The sequence below is a fragment of the Lupinus angustifolius genome, chromosome LG06 (assembly GCF_001865875.1).
Source record: "Lupinus angustifolius cultivar Tanjil chromosome LG06, LupAngTanjil_v1.0, whole genome shotgun sequence".
Classification (NCBI taxonomy): Eukaryota; Viridiplantae; Streptophyta; class Magnoliopsida; order Fabales; family Fabaceae; genus Lupinus; species Lupinus angustifolius.
In genome coordinates this window covers 2,712,680-2,732,221 of record NC_032014.1, presented here as the reverse complement: position 1 = coordinate 2,732,221, position 19,542 = coordinate 2,712,680, and the positions used below count along the sequence as shown (strand labels likewise).

The following is a 19,542-nucleotide window of genomic DNA, read 5'->3' as shown; positions in this document are numbered from 1 at the left end:
AAAATAAGCATAATACTTGTAAAATTAAAGGAGTTTGGTTTATTATACGTAGTTAGTTATTCTTATCATTTGTATTATTTATATTTGAAAATGGTGATTAAATATAAATGATAAAATTGCAATAACAATCTAAAAATGGTATATATTTGATTCAAGTGGTACATGTTTGATTCCCCTTGAGCAAGGTTTAGAGTTTGAGGATGGAAAAAATGTCCGCCAGAAGAGTTAGTCTCATGTACCCGTGGATGTTCCCGGCTCGGACAGGATTACCTCCAGTACGAAGATACATGTGATCTTTTATATTGTACATTTTTCATCTATGCTTATGTGCTACATTTTGACTTGGAGAAGTGATATGTTTTTGTTAATTTTTAGTCTAGAGATCCCCTCTTACTAGTTTACAAGTTTCTTAGGTTTTAAAGATGATAAATACATCTTCTTTTTCATCCAATATTACTTTATTTGATATTCAGGATTTTTAGGCTAAGCATTAGAAAGATCTAATATTGCCCTTAATAAGGTAGTAGGTAATTTATTTTGTTATCGGGTTTTATTATAACGCAATATCTAAAAAAAGTAGCCATGCTGGTTCTATTACATAGAACTAAAATAATAATGCTAATAGAGTTCTAAAGTCATAAACAAATTTAAGTTCTTTCTGTGATTGAAAAACTCTGCAATTGGTGTTGGAGCTAAAAAGTTATCTTTAATATTCAGAATAAAATATTAATATTGATCTCATATTTGAGAAAATCTGCAACATCGAAATAAGAAGTAACATACTAACGTATGACAAGAATTAAGAAAGGGGTGACATATGAGAACCTAGATGATGATGTGGTGATGTGTCAGATTGGGGCCCACAACAAGGACGAAAGATCTTGGGCTAAACTCGGTGACAAAATATTTCTGTTTTGTAAAAAGAAAATATTTCGTCACATTGCAGGAAGTGAGATGGATCCACGTGGCTAAGGATAGAAAAGAAACACAAGCAGAGGACAAATTCGTAATATTTGAATTTTAACTCGGGGCATTTATTCCAAGGTATATTACTTTTGTTTCCAAAATTGACATTCTTAATTATTAGTGTCCAAGATTCTCGCCGTCTTAATTGTCTGTTTGGCCTGAAAGTTTATTTTGATAGGGTTGAGTTTTAGAAATTAGTTTTGATGTACTTTGGGACAAGTTCAAATTATATTTTAGGTTGATTAATTAATGTGGCAACGTGTGTCTTAGTCCTTCAACAACGTGTGTCCTTCAATCACAATTTAGATATCCCAAGTCCCAACAACTAGCCACGTTTTTTTGTTTGCAGAGGTTTTTTATAGTCTGATTATTACATAAATATGTTTTGGACTTATTAACTGTTAGCTTTGGGTGAAAAGTGAAAATCCAGAGTAGAACCTCAGTTAAATATTCAGTAAATTACTCTGGTGCTTTAATATTCTATCCAAGTTATTTAAATGGATGATGAGCAAGGGACCACAATGGGAACATATGGTCAATTGGAACGAGCTTTGGATATGGACCACAATCTGGGAGAAACACACAAATTTTGGGAGATGTAAATTGGGACTGATTTGCATTCAGTTCCTTGGCAGTTGTGTCATCTCCTAATATCAATTATATTATTTAAAAACATGCTGGAAGATCTTGTTAGAGTAAGCTTTCTATTATTATGTTCTTATATATTATTTCTGGTTGGTGCTACTAAGTACATAAATATAAGTGTTGAATGTGCTTCAACTAATGGTACATCATGTAACACTATATGCACATTCTTTCTTAATAGTGAATAAAGAAATTTTGGTTTTTGATAGATTTCATTCCAATGGTGTCAATTCATCCGTTGTTGTTAATCCTACCTCACTTAGTATTACTTTACAGCAAAAGTAGTTTTGAATCTTTTGGTTATGCTATATTCAGAATGATATATGATTATTCAGTAGCTGCAGCTGATGGGAGATTTAGATTAGATATACAAAAATATTATTTGCAGTGACCCTTTAAACTTAGTTAGCCCTCATTTTCCCCCAGCCTTCTAATTAGCAAAACCTCTTCATCAAAATCAAATTGTAACAATTGAGAAGTATAATAGCTATTACAGAAGCAATGAATTCTAGTCCTAACCATATTGAACTTGATCAATTTTACACGATAACAAAATCAATTTTTGGCAGGGTATTTTTCCATTGGCTATGACTGAGGTGGTATTGGTTGGTGGCTCAATCAACTCCTGAAACTATGAACATCCTCACACTAAGATGCACTCCAAGTCTCCAACAATGAAGGACTTTTGCCCACACTCCAGAATGCATCTTGTAGTTTCTGGAGCTAATTTATTTATTTTGGGTGGAAAATCCCAAAATGGGCATATATGAGGTGTCAACAAGGTCAAGAATTAAAGTATAAACAAGTTAGTCTTTACTACAGTTGATATAAGGTAGGAAAATGGACACATGTGACCTATTATCAGAACGTACTACTATCAGAGCCTCCTAACAACACTTTTGGGCTGTAAAAGGTGGCAATAGTATAAGTGTTTGTAATTTAAGCAGTTTGCACCCTTCTCCCCCATGAAAATGGAAAACTAGATGGAAAATAAACAGAAGAATTGAGTAAATTGGTATGCATCTCATGCTCTCAAGCCACATATACTATTTGAGAATGCAATATACATCAAATTAAGGGTAAATACAGAGTACATTTGCGTTATAAAAATCACTCATATCAAAAGTACTCTACTACATGTCAACAACTTGGGAACAATTTTGATCTTTAGGATACAAAGTACTCCTTAAAAGTAAATTTACTCATACACCTATGCACTTCATAAACATGCTCATAAAATAAATGTAATGGCATGTCATCATATGCTTATTAATGGATGAAAAATAGAAGTACTCTGAGCATACTATTAAATTATTACTTCTACATACGAAAATAATATTTTTCATGGAAACTGCATAGCAAACATAGCTTAGAACCTGTCACATGAGGTCAGATATAATTGGCAAAATCCTGCTGAGCTTGCAGAACCAAGTCATTATCCTCCCACTTGTCACGATAAGACTCAGGTTGTGCACGCTTGTTCTTAGATGTGGCCTTGTACATTTGCACTCTCCATTCTTCAATAGCAGGAAACCCACATTGATCCGCAATCCAGTTATCGTAGTCCCACTGCAATATGACACAATCCCAAACATAACTATCAGGTGTCTGTGGGGACATATCTTTGAGTAGACATGTTTGAACGGATGATGACATGGTCCATTTATTAACTAGAACATACAAATATTAGACTAAAAAATGGGACATTTTAGTTCAATTCTTTCCACCCGCCATACACAGTTTAGAATTTAAACTGACAGACATAGAACTAAAAGGAGAGAGAGAGAGAGAGAGAGAAAACACCTGAACATCGCCCATTCTATGAGTGTAATGCTTAGGTGTGCCAGAAGCTTCTTGTGAGGAGTAAAATTCTTCAATGTCTTCAGTCATCTCTTCTTTTGAAGGAAGTGCAATGCGGTTAGACAAAGTTCCAGCTATCCAATTGCTCTGCAGTTCGAACATGGGAAAGGGCAAAACCTGCCACAAATTTCATGCATGTAACCACTTTATTAAATGGACAAATTCTCTATTTTTGTTTAAGGTAAGGATGATGAAGACCTATGACACCGGGAACAACCTTCCAAGGCAATCCAACAAATGAAAGCCATGGGGCCAATGCTGGTGGGAAAACATGCTTGTAAAGTGGTCCTACACGGTTGTCATCCACAATCACTGCCGCGTTGGTTTCAAGGAAAGGGAAATCAAACTTATACCTGTAAAAGGAACAAACACATATCAAGATTGATTCACCTCCTTTTTACATCATGAGTTTTTTTTATCTCAATTGCAGGTTATTCAACAAAAAGAAATCGGAGACTTCAATTGAAACCAAATACAAAAATAATGGACAATCCTCAGAATACCCTGTGCAATGTACAATGAAATCAGCATCAACTGTCTTTCCATCTTGGAAAACCACTGTACTTCCATGAACGCTGTCAATCTGCATTGTTTAACAAAGACTAATGCTTCATACCTACCAGTCTTAGCAACAGTTATCAAACCGATTGATGGATACTCAAGATTGCCATCCAATTATCGCCATATATGATAAGTTTTACCATAGAATGAAGCCACATGTTATCATGGCCAAACACTTTTCCAAGCTTATCTTCTTCAATTGACCTATCAGCAACGTGGACTTCTTTAGCAACTGTGGCGATGTCTCGAGAGATATCAACAGCGCTAGCAGCACCACCTATTAGAACTACGACCTGTCCAAAGTGAAAAGGGAAAAAATAAATAGTATCATATCAAAATGAAGGCAAAGTCATCATTCCCAATGACATAGTTTTCATTTAAATAATTGCACTTAGTTCTGATCGATTGCCAAACAGTATTGACAAAGAGGCTCATTTCATTAAATTTTATTTCAGGCTTCCCGATTCCTGACCTCACCCATCATATTAGTTGTCAATTTGTCATAATTACAATATGGAGAATGTTAGAGTCATCTCTGCTTATGTGACAAAATCAAGAGTCAAGATGAGATGGATCAAGATTTGATGAAATGGTGAAAAAGGTAAAGATGTGAGGTAACAGTGTTGATCCCTTTCTTAAGAATTTCTGACCAAAAAAATGACATTTTAATAGGGCTAGAAAGCATTAACAGGAAAGCAGAGATAAAATCTGATTTAGCGGATATTCCACAGCAATACATATTACATAGAATAGAAGATGAAGGAACCTAGCACATACTTGATCTTGAAAGGGCTCAGGTGTCCTATAATTATGGCTATGCATCTGTTTCCCTGGCCATGAATCAATGCCTGGAAAAAGACTAAACTGTAACAGGGAACCAAACAAGAACATGCAGGTACAACTATCATAATACCTGGTATTCTACAAACTTAACATTTCGTTAAGGTTTTCATAGAGAATGATTAATGGAGAAGTTCATATCAAAATATAAGTTTTAATGCTATATAGAATTGTTTTTAAATATAAAATTACTAAAAAATATATGCAAGCGAGTTTAAAATATTAGAAAAATGCTAACAAATACCCTTAAAGTAAAGAATAAAAATACAAATCTTGTATTAAAAAATAATGTATTGAAATATATTAAAAACTGTAATTTTCACTGAAGTGTTTCTATCTTCTGATTCCTTAACAAGTGTTAGCCAAACTGAAAATATTATTTGAATCTTTATCCAAACTTGTGTTTCCTCCAAAGTCAATGACGTGGACATGAATGATGATTAACATGGAAAAACGCATAATTTAATAGAAAGCGCAATGGGGAATATATATATATAAATAATAAGAAGGGGAAAGAAAATAACCAGGGATATGAGCAATGCGCGGTTGAACGTAATGGCCGTTGCAAATGACGACGGCGTCGTAAATCTCATCCACACATTCAGTAATCGCTTTCAATGGTCGAGATTTCACCTTCCATTTCCCACCTTCTCCCAACCCAGCAAAAACAACCTCCGTCTCTAACCTCACCAATTCACCGATCTCAAAATCATTAGCGAAATCTTGTAAATACATCAAAACCTCTTTATGACTCGGGAACCTTCTAGAATCTCTCCCTTTCCCCTCTCGCTTCCTGAATGGGTAATCACGAAACCCCATACACTCCCGAGGCAGATTGGTTCGAAGTGAATCGTACAGGCTCGAGTGGACCACGCTCCGGTTTGGGTCCAATCCAAGCGGGTCTGATTCCACGTCTGGAGTGTAAACCCATGATCCACCGACTTGGTTCCCTCGTTCGAATATTACGACACGGTGGCCTTCTCGACGGAGCTCGCGTGCGGTGACTAGACCGGCAGCTCCGGCGCCAATGACGGCGACCTGGCGCGGTGTGATTGCGGATGACATGAATGGGGGTAGACAGCGTGTGGCTGATTTGATTGGCATGCGATGGGCCGTGGGTGATTCAGCTTTTTTCCTGCTTAATTTTTTATTTATCCAGTCCAAACTTATGAATGATATTTGACAAAATATTCAATATATATTAGTCGCTGATTTACTGATTTATCACCTCTTAATTATTGCTGAATTTTAAATAAATAAAAGTAACATATATATTAATGGTGTGTATCAATAAAACAAAATCCATCTTTACATGAATAAAAAAGTTAAGAAGATATATTCGGTAATAACAAAAAAATTAATATTACAGTCTCAATTAATTAGTATAAATTTTTACTATATGTATAGATATTACACTTATAGTTATTTACTTATAACTCTTAAGGACACATGTCAACACATTATGTAATGTTTTTTTTCTAGGAATATATGTCAATACCTCATGCAGTTTCTTGATTCATTAAATAAATAATAAAAGAGAGACAAAATGTTGTGCATTTTTTCTCATAATTGTTTCGGTTGCATTTTCCTTACGTGTTTCTTCCTTTCTCAACACATCTATCATCTTCAACTCTCAAACTCACTTACAACTATGATTTTCTATTCTTCTTCTCACGTGTATGATGTTGTATTCTTTTAATTTATGTTTTTGTTGATAGATATACTTTATACTATTTCTCAAATTGTGTTTAACAAATTTGTCATCTTCAACTTTTAAAATCAACTCACAAGTATGGTTTTATTTTTATATTCTTTCATTTTTTTTTCTTCATTTGTGGTAAATATAATTTATTCACCATATAAATTTCACATATTTTATTTAACAAATCTATCATCTTCTAATTTCAAACTCACTCACATGTATGATTTTATATTCTTTTAATCAATGTCTTTGTTGATAGATATGTTAGAGATTGCAATTACTATGTGAGTGTGCAAAAATTATTGTTTGATCGTGTTATTTGTTTCAGCATTTGTAGAAGAAAACCTCATCTCCTAGAATATAATGATCAGATGTTACCATTATCATATGAGTGAGTGTAGAAAATTAATGTCTTTTTTTATTATGAGTTTGTTGTAATTCATTTTAATGTAAAATTGTTGTGGATTTCTGACATTTTCATACATAGACAAAAATGATGTCATAATTTTTTGTATTTATAATTCGTTTCAATTATTTGCAATTTCCCAATTTTATACAATTCTATTATGAGATAAATCTGCAGAATTATTACTAATAATTGTTAATCATGAATACTTAGTGATTTTATTTATAACTAATGAAAATAATAATATAATCAATCATTATAACAGTTTTTGAATATATATTAGTTACTAGAATAATTTATTATCTATTAAATGACACTAAAGAATTCATCCTTAAATAATACAACAAACGAGATCTTTATTTTTGAATATATATTACTCAATATTGTTGTCTTATTTAAATATACAAAGCAATCATATTTAAAAATAAGAAATCAATTATGAGTATGTTCTTATATAGATTAATAATGACTGAAAAATCTGTTGGAAAAGTGGAAACTATTACGTCCATTATAACTAGGGCAATAAATGTGAATTTAATGGGTGAGCAAAAAATGACAAGTATTTTGTTAAAGTATAATTTTAGGTTTACGGAAATTGGTTGATTGTTACTAGAAAAAAGAAGATTTCTAAAAAACAATATGTCAATATTAATGAAAATAAATTGAGAGATGTTATTTCTTTTTACTCATTGGCCAACAACCAAGAAAATAATTCATTTTCAACTTTAATGCCTAATTTTAAGGTGACCCACAAAATTAAAAATCTATGCAATCAAAAACATGTTACCAATAAGTATATTATTAACATTAATAGCGATAACTAGAATTCTCATAATAATTCTATTATCAATTCTCGTGGGAGCAGAAGTATGTCATTAATGACACAATGATTGAAGGAAATGTTCACTCTTATTTCATCAAGACTATTTCAAATAACAAATTTCATTAAGGCTATTTCATATTTTGAAATTAAAAAATAATGTATTATTAGTATTAATAACAATAATTTTAATTATCATAATAATTCTATTATCAATTCTCGTCGGAACCGGAAATATGACATAAATGACATCATGGTTGAAAGAAATGTTCATTCTTCTTTCATTGATGCTATTTCATGTAACAAATCATGACAAAATAATGAGCCATAATATCAAATTAATATAATAATAGTCTTATTTTTATTAAAATTACTTAAAAAAAAATATGTCATCCATTTGATTTTATTATAATTATGTAATTGATTCTTCTACGTCTATTTTATTAAAAGCAATAGCAAGATATACAAAGTTGTGTGCATTATAATGCATACTTGATTTATATATTTTTTAAATTACTTTTTTATTCTTTAATTTTAGGCAACACTCATTATAAATATATTTTGTTCAGGGTTTATTGCTTTCTTCTACTATTGCAATGTTACTTTTACAATATTAAAATAGTAATAATAAGATTTATAACATAAATACAATATTAAAGATATTATATCAAGAAGATTAAAAATCATAACATTTTCTGAATATATATTAGTTTAACATATGAGAATATAGCAAATGAGAATTTGCAAAATATTTAATTATATTATTTAATTAAAATATAAAAATGTAAATATATCCGGATACAATATTAGTACTTTTATTAGGAATATATAAAAATAATAAATCAATTATTAGAATTTTATTATTATTTTGATTAAAATTACCTTAAAAAAACATTCAAAACATTCCGTCAAATCCTAACTTAATATGTTTTTCACGGAATGTTTTTCAAATAGATTAGGAAAAATATCACATCCTAATAGTTCATTAAATCATTTTGTATAAAAAATAAAATAAAACAATAGTAGTAAAATTGATACATAAGGATTTGAAACATTGCTAGTACATTTCAAACTACAAATTAACACAAGTACACATAAGATCAATCATAAAATCAAGAAATTATACATAAATAGAATATTAAATATACTTGACTAAGAAGATTAAAAATCATAACAGTTTTTGAATATATATTAGTATAACATATGAGAATTTTCAAAATATTTAATCACTATCATTATATTATTTAATTAAAAGATAACAACGGTAGATATATTCACGAAAAATATACATTTTTTAATTATGAAATATATAAGAATAGCAAATCAATTATTAGACTCTTTGTATTATTTTAATTAAAATTATCAGAAAAAAATATCCCGTCAAATCCGAACTTAATGTGTTTTTCAAATAGATTAGAAAAATTATCCCATCCTAATAGCTCATCATATCATTCGGTATAAAAAATAAGATAAAACAATAGTAGTAAAATTAATATACAAAGTTTTGAAACATTATTAGTATATTTGAAACTACAAATTAAGGTAAACAATAACGCATTGTTAATATATTGAGTTATCCACAACATGTGAAATTAATAATGCATAAGGATAAACTTAATTCAAAAAATAAAAATATTAATTCAAATATGTATATTATAAAAGTGACAGATTTAGTAGGAAAATATGTATAGTAAAATATTACAGTTATACAGAAAAAGACATCTTCCAAATAGTAGAAGTGAATCTTTAATTTATGAGTTATTTTCATACAATGATTATTAGCTAAAACATAATCAAATAAATAACATTTAATTATACTATATTTGGATGCTAAAAATATATTCAAATATTTATACACAATGAATATTAATCTAAAATAAAACATGAGCATTCAAGAGATATGCTAAAAAAAATTTATGACTTTATATGATACTTATACACGTAATCACACAAAATATGATGCAAAAAGAAGTCCTTATATTTATAATTTTATATAGAGAATATAGAGGTGAGATATTATCCAATATAATTTGAATTTTATTTATTGAGTTAATTTAGAATCAAATATGTTCTATAATCATACTTTCAACAAATTAATGCTTATACAAATGTATGTTTAAATGTTAATATCTAAATACACCCTGCTAATATTGCAACTGTGTGAATATAAAAAAATATAATAGTTAATACATGATTTATTAACGTTATAAAACATATGTACATTATTTGTGCATTATGCATAAACAAATAAGTAACCCGTAATTCTACTAGTCTGTGTTAATGCATGTATCAAGATATAGGATTAGTCAAAAAATATTTAATACTTATAATTTTAGCTTAAATAATTTTTTTTTTCAACTAATGAGAGTTGATGACAACAATATATACCCAATTTAGTGTAGAAGTATATAAGAATGGAATACTTTATTAGGTATTATTTGTTTAAACCATACTTTTTAGCCCGAATTAACTTTTTAAAATTGGATTCTGGGCTGTCCGTTTAATTATTTTTTTTTTGTTTTAAAAAAGCTTCCATTAATAATACCACTACCAATGGCTCCTCTACCGTTGTTCAGTTTTTATTTGACTTTTTATTTGTTTATTTTCCATTTGATTTATTATTTACAATGTTTTATTTATTTAGTTCAATGCTTATTTGAATGTGGAGGGGTGCACAATAATGGTTGATTTTATTATGATGGTATTTACATGACTTTTTATTTTTTAACAATTCTAATTTACATAACAAGGCTAAGGCCTAAGGGATTATATGTTTTACTCTTGTGTTTCCAATTTAATTTACCTTTAGTTTTTGTTTTTAGCGGAATGTCACTCGAATAAGAGATGGAGATATGGATATAGTGGCAATTGTGGGTTCAACTATGATAATAATTACAATGAAGAGAACTCATTCCCTGCCTCTCTTAGACCAGGTGGCGTTGAAGAAAACACCCAGAATATTGTCCATGCATCTATCATGAATGTAAAACAGCTAAATGATTATAGAGGATCTAAAAAATCAAATTTGAAAATAGTTTTCTTTAAAGAATGTTATGTAGTGATGTACATAAATTATAAATGAGTTTTTTTAGCCAACCTTATCTAGCCCAAATCCTATGCAAAGTAGATCTAATATGTTATAGCAGCCTCTTTTAACATGCCTAATTGTCATTGCATGACTAGAATAACACATCTTTCCTAACATTGCTTCTATCACTCTTTCACATGATTATCAGTACTACCACCATGTTAGGTTGTACTCCTTCAATTTTAAAATGTTGTATGTTTTGTTTTTTTTAATCTTATTCCTATCTCTTATGTTGTATGACTAGAATAACACATTTTTCAAGTCTAAAATGTTTGATGTTATGGTTTTTTAATCATATTAGGTTCCACTCCTTCAATAATAACTGAATATAAATAATATAATGACAATATAAAAAATTCTTTAATTAAGATTACATTTTTCTGAATAATCATAACTGTACCATTTTTTTTAGGACAATATGTGCTTCCCTTGTGTTCAATATGTTTTTCCGTACTGTTAATAAAAACATATTCTTCTCATCTTTTAAATGATACCTATTTTGTGTGTAGAGAATCTGTGCATGACCTGTAGAAAAGACAAAGCAAGAGATTTGATCTGTCTGTCTATACTGTACTGCAGTATTTTGGTGCGTATCTAGTTTCCTGTGATTTACTCTTGCCGTGACAGAAAATCTATTATGGAATCCATCACTTAAATTCTGCCCCAGTGAATATGATCGACCTCATAGCATTGCATCCAACCCAGTTATAAAATATTTAAATATAAACACCTTCCAAAAAAAATATAGACACCAAATCATCAATAAATTAAAATGGGTTTGTTTCAGAAGACGGAAAAAAAGGACACTGAAAGTACAAAATTCACTGATCCAAGTGTGCATATCTGTTTCACACACATATATATACATATTATGAAGTAATAGAATCAATCCTATACTCCTAATTGACCTTAAAAAAAGAGCTTATTAGATAACAGTTAGTTGTAACTCTAATCTCACGCAAACTACAAATATTTTAAACTTTATTAAAAGCTACAATCATGTAGAACGAGTAAATATAATTCTCTTCCTTCCACTTTTCTCCTTAAATTGCGGAGTTGAATTTAGTTATATTGCTAATTGCTTCCTGTTGTTAGTGGTCACTTGTTCAGCTTCATCATCTTTATTCAAAATTTCAGCGACGCTTTGTTATTAATTTTATCTAAAAATCTATTTCATAGGAAGAACTGAAGAACGATTTAAAAACTCTCAAAGTCATATCATTATGGCATATATATTAAGAAAATATGCGACCAAACATAGTATTATAGTATGGAACTATATAATACAAATATTTGCTGATCGACAATAATAGACCGTATATAACACAACCCATTATTTAGGTACAGAGAAATGGTAAACAATTTACAAAACAATCATGTAAGTAACTAAAGTATGTTCTCCCACATTTAGATGCATATGCAAGCAAACTCATGGAGAAGCGAAGGGTCCACTCCAAACCCCTTTGAATTTGATTAGAGGCCAGATTCCTTATACCTTTCCCTACTTTTAATGACACGTGCTAGCCCCCAGCATCTTACAAATTAAAGGCTCTTTTTGAGCACTTCTTTTTTTACTCTTACTAAATAAACCTTTGTTTACTTTTACACATGATGCAAGTGATTATATAATATGTGATTATGCATAGATTATTATAATTTGAATTTGTTTGCATAACCAATAACCGAGGTAGTCTTTCCTCCTGTCACAGTCTTCAATTTAAGGAATGCAACACAAAAGGTTGCAGTGAATATATATGTAGATAGATATATTTATCATTACTCATTTATTCACAACTTTATGGGTTGTTGTAATTTGGCGGATGGCATTAATAAATGAAATGTTGAAAGAGCAAAGAGAAAGGGATATTTGGGTTAATGTGAAAGGGATGAGATATTGGCTATCGCCACAGAATATTACTATGCAGATTTGAAAGCAACCCCTGATACATAAAGATTGAGATGGGGTAGTCGTATTGTGTATATAGTAAGGTATAAAATCATCTGTCTCACAATGTGTGTCATTCAATACGCCATAAACTATTAGTTAAAAAACATGTATTTAAATTAAAGTTTAATTATTAAATATTTTTTAATTAATTGTAACTCAATCATTGGATGTGCTTTACTACAATATAGATATGTGCAAATAACATAGTTGATTTTGGGTATCTCTTTTGTCACAACTCACAAGTGCACTGGTGGTGAAATAGATGGATAAGGCACCATTGCCAGTCAAAATATTTGTAATTTAGTAGCCACACAATCACAAACTATGAAGTTTAATACATGTATGATGGTTTACATTATACAAAAATCAATGTAAACCTATTTTTAATAAGATTCTAAATCAGCTATTCTGCTTGTGTCTGTGTGTAATTGCGTGTTCTATCAAGTGATTTAGATATAAGGAAATTACACTTGCTACATCTGATTTGTTTGTCATGAAATTACTTTTACATACTTCAATGTAAATTTCAATCATTAAAATAATTTGAACATTAAATTAATTCAACAAAATTTAAAATGAGAGTTTTTATTTTAATTTTGTTTGTTAAAATAATAGTAATATATTAATACAACATTATAAGGAATGCAAAATTGTAAACCTAAATTAAAAAAGGTTGAGCCAATATTATAAATATCTCATAGTTGATCAAACAAATAAGAGTATTGGATAGTAGTTAAGTAAGTATTATAATAATTAATTCCTATACTGGTTAAATAAAACACAATCATATTTATATATGTATACATGTAGTATATATTTGATTTCAAATATATATAAATACTCAAATTTATAATTGATGTTCTACTCAAAATTTTAAATTCTAAAAAATAAATAATAGGTAAATAAATTCATTTACTAAAAACTTAACTTTGGAGTTCCCGAAAAGAAACCAATCTAAAAAGACTAAAGAGTATAATCAACAATGCCTACCACTCAAAACATGTAAAGCACTTACATTAGAAATAAACTAAAACTTGGGGGATAGGTAAGTTATTTTGCCCAATTCAACTTCTCAACATTAAAAAAATGTTTTGATTGAAAAGTATATTTCCCTCAAACCTACTTCTCGATGTATAAAGAAAAAAGAAAAAAAAACATTGAGCATCTACCCTAAAAAGTATGTAGCGGATTTTAGGAAATAAATTTCAGACTAATTTCTATTTTTTAAATTAACAACATCATTGGATAAATTTCCAAATAGCATTTAATTTATTTTGTGTATTTTGTTTGGATGAGAAAGCAACGAGTTCAGGTACGCACATAATCTCTATATAAATATGAGACACTCACTATTACTCTCACACCTCACCTTTTCTTCTTCCTCTCAGCACCTAACTCACTTCAACGTTTTTCACAATGTCGTCTCACACGGACCAAGATCCTCGTCTTCATGCAATCAAAACTAACATTCGTGTCGTCCCCAATTTTCCCAAACCCGGTTTCTTCTTCTTCTTCTTCCACTCTTTTTCTATTATTACCTTTTTATTTTTATTCCACTCCTCTCTTTATTTCTTTCTCTCTTTATACACCCCAACCAAAAAAAAAGACTTCTTTCTCTTTCGCTAAAAAAGATTAAGAAACCATACCAAGAATTCATTTTTATTTATTTTTTTCAAGTTTGTTTTCGAAGTTATGATCTTTTTAAGGAGAGTTTCTTTGCAATGGCAGGTATCATGTTCCAAGATATTACTACTCTATTGCTCGATCCCAAAGCCTTTAAGGATACAATTGATTTGTTCGTTGAGCGCTACAAGGCCAAAAATATTTCAGTTGTTGCAGGTAAAAATAGGAATCATAAATGTTGCTTTTTTTTTTCAACACAGAAATGGATGTACCTTTTGATTTAATGCTACCTTTTCTTTTTGGAGTTATCTCTCACTTATGAGTGTATAGGTTGAAGGTGGTGGTGGTGGTGGGGTCCATGCATTAGTAATGCTATATATTGAATAAGGTTTTGTGGTTGGTTGCATTTTTGAATAATGCTTTTAAGGGATATTATGGAATGGAAATCACTGTGGGTTTTAGGCAGAGTGATTTTTTGTTTGACTATGAAACCTTGCCTTAGTGGGTTATGCCATTGATTGCTTTCTCAAATTTTCTTCACTGGCCCCTCCTTTTCATTCTCTCCTTGTGGAGTGACATGTGCAGCTTAGATCCAAATTGCATGGAGCACCATTGGTGATAAATTTCAACTTGTGCAAAGTGGACCCCAACAACTTGGTAGAGATGGTTGGTGTTATTAAGCATAGATAGAGAGGTTTGATTTTGAAAAAGAAAAAAATCTTAATTGAAAGAGTTTATGACTATTCCGGGCAGTGATCTCTCTGCATTGATCGGGGATTAATGCTCGGACATCGGCTACCAGACACTATTGATATAGAAAAAAGGGTGGACCACCAGTTTCAATTGCCCCTTCATTTGTTTTGGCTAGACTAGATTATAATTCGTGGGTTCCTCCATTTCACTGTTGGGTGACTTAGATCTATAGTACCTCATTTTAACCTTTTTTGATCATCGCCGTGGCCCTTTCTTGCTTCAAATTTGAAATCCATTGTAAAACTTGAATATTATATCAGCAAATGACCAAGTATTAGGACTATACTATGTGTACGTGTGTTGTCTTTTTTTCTCTCTTTTTTTTCTTCCATTTAAACCCTTTCCCCTGTGTGTGCTGGAAAGTGGAAACTTTGGTATGATATTGTAGAGGATTGATATGGCATGGAAGTCATGAAACTAGAGGTGTAAAATTTTGATTTCATGTCAATCTTGGTAGCTTTTATGTTGATGTAATGTATGCAGTGTTTTTATATTGCTGTCCAGAAAGCAAACATTAGAGACCCCATTTTACCCTGTCCCGCTTCTGCACAATTTAAGGGCAAACTTTCACCAAAATTGCTGGTAGGGCCTAAGTTTTATATGTATCATGTATGATTAGAAAATCAACTAGGCCCCTATTGGATTGGGTGTGATTTGTCTTTTTGCGTGTATATTAGGAATCATCTATGTCCATGTGTGTGCTTTTTTGTTTTATATATTGTTTTTGAAACATTGCCATCTCTTCAATTAGAGTCAAGTATGAGATGTAGTATGATTTGTTTACATATATTATCAATTGACATTTATTTACCATTGTTTGTTGGTCTGAGTGCAAGGAGTTCAGTTTCTCTTAAAGCAATGTCTTAGATTAGTTTTGTGAATGAAGAGGAAAAAGGGCACTGGCAGAGCTTTGCCCTCTTAAATGGATTTTCCTGGCTCAATTTGAATTATCCGGGTTCTACAGTTTCTGGATACGCATGACCTTTTCCTTTTTTGGGGGTGGGGGCGGTATTTTGAATTTGGCTTGAATTGCATTCTTTTTACTAGACATGACAATAGTTACTTCAATCAGAGGCAACTATGGTCCCTCTATTTTCAATATATTACCGTCCTTCTATATAACTTTTATGTCTAGCTTGTATTCCACTTAACTTAAAAATATGCTTCATTTGGTGACCGATTCACATATATTATATCAGAAAAGGCAGCTCAATGATAGATCATTGGCAACATGGCTTGCTGCCTTGGTTATTGCTAATTTTCAATCTATGTCTGCCTCCTCCATTGCTCTCATTTAACTTTTATTTGGTATATCCTTAGTAGTTTTGTAGGATTTACATTGGACTTTTTGGTAATTTTTTGCTTTAGTGGTAGTTGCAATATGTATGTATCATTTGTACAAATGTACCGTGCATTGATGACGAATTTTGAAGATGCTGACACTAATGTTTAGGATCCCATTTACCAAGTTGTTGTAATTTATTTTTACCTTCTAAAATCATTGATGGCCAACAATTACCACTTAAAAGAACTTGTTGGATGCAATTACAAAAAAATAATGGTAAAATTGTTAATCTTGTTTGATCCTTGCCACTCATGTTTCAGAAGTGGTACCACACAAGCACTGATAGACAATTTATTGATGGTTTCAATTAGATGTAGTCTACAATAGCAAATGTGTTATTTGACAATAATATTGTTTCTGAAGAAAGAATTATTCTCGGTTGTAGGAATTGAAGCTCGGGGTTTTATCTTTGGTCCCCCCATTGCATTGGCAATAGGAGCAAAGTTTGTACCATTGAGGAAACCAAAGAAGTTACCTGGTATATTTTGACCCTTGATTTTAATCTTGTTTTTCCTTTCATTTTTACTATTCCACTTAAACATAAACGGGCTTTTGCTGTTCTTGTTTTCCTTTCATTATTACAATGCTGATTTCCAATGTTCATGATAGGAGCTTGCCTTTGCCTTTGCTTCTTTTCTTGTTTTACCAATAAATACTTAAATGTTTTATCCATTGCCGTTGCTCAAATTTTATGAACATTCTTCAGTTGAATCATCATCATTTAACCCACCTGCCTAGTCCATGCAAATGTGCAGTGGACCGACTAGGGTGGTTCTTCAGGTTGTTCCTTGTATTTGTATTTCGATTTTGCAAGGGTAGGGATCAAAGTTCATATTCATCCAGTTTCTGAATTCTTATAGTTAAATCTGTGGCACTAACGTGCTTATATACAAAAAATCATTGCGGTAACTTCCCTGTATGGACTATGGAGTGCAGTCTACATAGCATTGATAACTTATGTAATTGCAGTCTACAAATACAATCACTTCCTGGACCTGTGATTAGACCATCTAACCCTTAAGTAACCTTTTTCATTCTGTGTTATTTTTCTTTGTTTATTGCCTAACTTTTCATCTAATGGTAATCTTCTCTTTTGTTTCATCAATTAATTTGAGGGTGTACTGTTGGCCTCATTTTCATATCAGTGTGTATGTTTATTTACTGCACAATGAAATCGTGAACTAAATTGGATTAATTCTGAAGGATTGCTTCTATAAATTAGCTTTGAAATGGCACTTTCAAAGTTTACACTTCAATTTAGATTGTTATTGTAACATACTTGATCACATTTTCTGTTTACAAAAGCCTGGTTTGATGCTAGGCAAAGTTATTTCTCAAGAGTATACTCTGGAATATGGAAGGGACTGTCTCGAGATGCATGTTGGAGCTGTTGAACCTGGAGAGCGTGCTTTAGTGGTTGATGATTTGATTGCAACTGGTGGAACACTCTGTGCTGCTATGGATTTATTAGGTAAGTACTTGTGTCAAAATTCTAACATAAACGGATATTTTTACATGAAGTTGATCTATTCATTTGTTCAACTTTGTTATTGAAAGGGTAGCTCAATTGGGCGGGGCCCGAGATCCTTCCCTCTGGTTCATTTGTTATAATTAAGCTCCTTTCAACAGGGTTTTGCTCCAGTAATCTGCTAATTCTTTTTGTTTACCAATGTACAAATATTGTCCATAGATAACTAGATAGGTGATGTTCTTTTATTGAAAGAGTTACTTTTGAATATAAGGGTGCTATTGCACTCCAATAGGTTTTATCTTCAGAATATGTTTGCAAATGCATTAGCTCTAATATGCTCTGCATTTTTTCAAGAACTTATGATAAAGTACCATAGTTTTGGTATCTTTATTTCCCCCTGTTAATGTAGTCTTTGACTCTTTGTATTTGATTATATTGATGGTTTTGTTGTCTTTTAGAACGTGTAGGAGCAGAGGTTGTGGAGTGTGCATGTGTAATTGAATTACCAGAATTGAAGGTATGTATGGTTTGTATTTCTAAGTACTTTTATATTTTTCATAGACGCTTGTTGTCTTAAGCTGCAAGTCTAGTTTGGGTTGCAATAGATTTGATTTCCTTTTATGTGATTCTTCAGTTTGCATGTTTAGATATATCAAAATATATAATGCACTTTATTTAGTGTTTTAATCTTCTACCGTTTACATGGTGGTTTTAGGATATGTCGTAGAGTAAGAGTAGTACCTGAGTTTTATACCTATTCAAAGAGGCTAAAATTTTGGAAATAGCTTATAATCAAAAAAATTATATAAGACAGGACATTTACTGAATCTGTTTATGCTTGTTGATGATTTTGGTGAATACCTGACAGGGTCGTGACCGGTTGAATGGGAAGCCCTTGTATGTGTTGGTGGAGTATTTAGAGATGTGAGGTGCCCATAAAATATGGTTCATTGATTCAGCAATGAAGATTTAGAGTTGGGAAATGTATTTTCCAATTTGGATTCCAATCCTAGCTTGTAGTAGAAACAATGAAATCAAATTAATGAAGTTGTATGACCCACTCTTTGGGTCTCCCCTATCCTAGCTTGTAGTTGAGGCAATGAAATCAAATTAATGAATTTGTATGACCCACCCTTTAGGTCTCTCCTCTCTTTGTCTGCTTCCTACTTTTTTATAAATAAAATCATAACTTTGGCTAAATGGTATTAACATGCTTACATCTCATACATGTGATTAATTATAGTGGATCCTATTTCATTTATGCATATCAATACTTTCACTATACCTCCACCTCAATAAATATTTAAGAGGTGTAATGTTAAAAAGGGTGCCTAAGAAACATAATTCAAACGAAAAATAGAGTCCCATACACCCTAAGATTTTTTCGCTTATAAAAACGATTGGTGTATTTTATCCCAAACCAATTAAAAGTTATCACTTAAAAAATTATGAAAAAAAGAATAATTTTTTATATTATTTGATTGAACTGGGACATGAATTTTTAGGACATAGTA

General features: G+C 31.0%; 2 protein-coding genes across 2 annotated transcripts; one reads left to right on the top strand and one right to left on the bottom strand.

Annotated features, from left to right (window-relative positions):
* Positions 2,830 to 6,035, bottom strand: LOC109348913 (flavin-containing monooxygenase FMO GS-OX-like 5). The gene is made up of 7 exons (XM_019589523.1): positions 5,397 to 6,035; positions 4,810 to 4,880; positions 4,173 to 4,325; positions 3,975 to 4,054; positions 3,689 to 3,824; positions 3,415 to 3,588; positions 2,830 to 3,180 (listed from the first exon to the last, which is right to left on the bottom strand). The coding sequence occupies exons 1-7, from the start codon at positions 5,974 to 5,976 to the stop codon at positions 3,001 to 3,003; spliced, it is 1,374 nt and encodes a 457-aa protein (XP_019445068.1). The 5' UTR covers positions 5,977 to 6,035; the 3' UTR covers positions 2,830 to 3,000.
* On the top strand, positions 14,179 to 19,223 carry LOC109348912 (adenine phosphoribosyltransferase 4-like). The gene is made up of 6 exons (XM_019589522.1): positions 14,179 to 14,334; positions 14,565 to 14,675; positions 16,943 to 17,035; positions 17,879 to 18,028; positions 18,487 to 18,545; positions 18,897 to 19,223. The coding sequence occupies exons 1-6, from the start codon at positions 14,253 to 14,255 to the stop codon at positions 18,954 to 18,956; spliced, it is 555 nt and encodes a 184-aa protein (XP_019445067.1). The 5' UTR covers positions 14,179 to 14,252; the 3' UTR covers positions 18,957 to 19,223.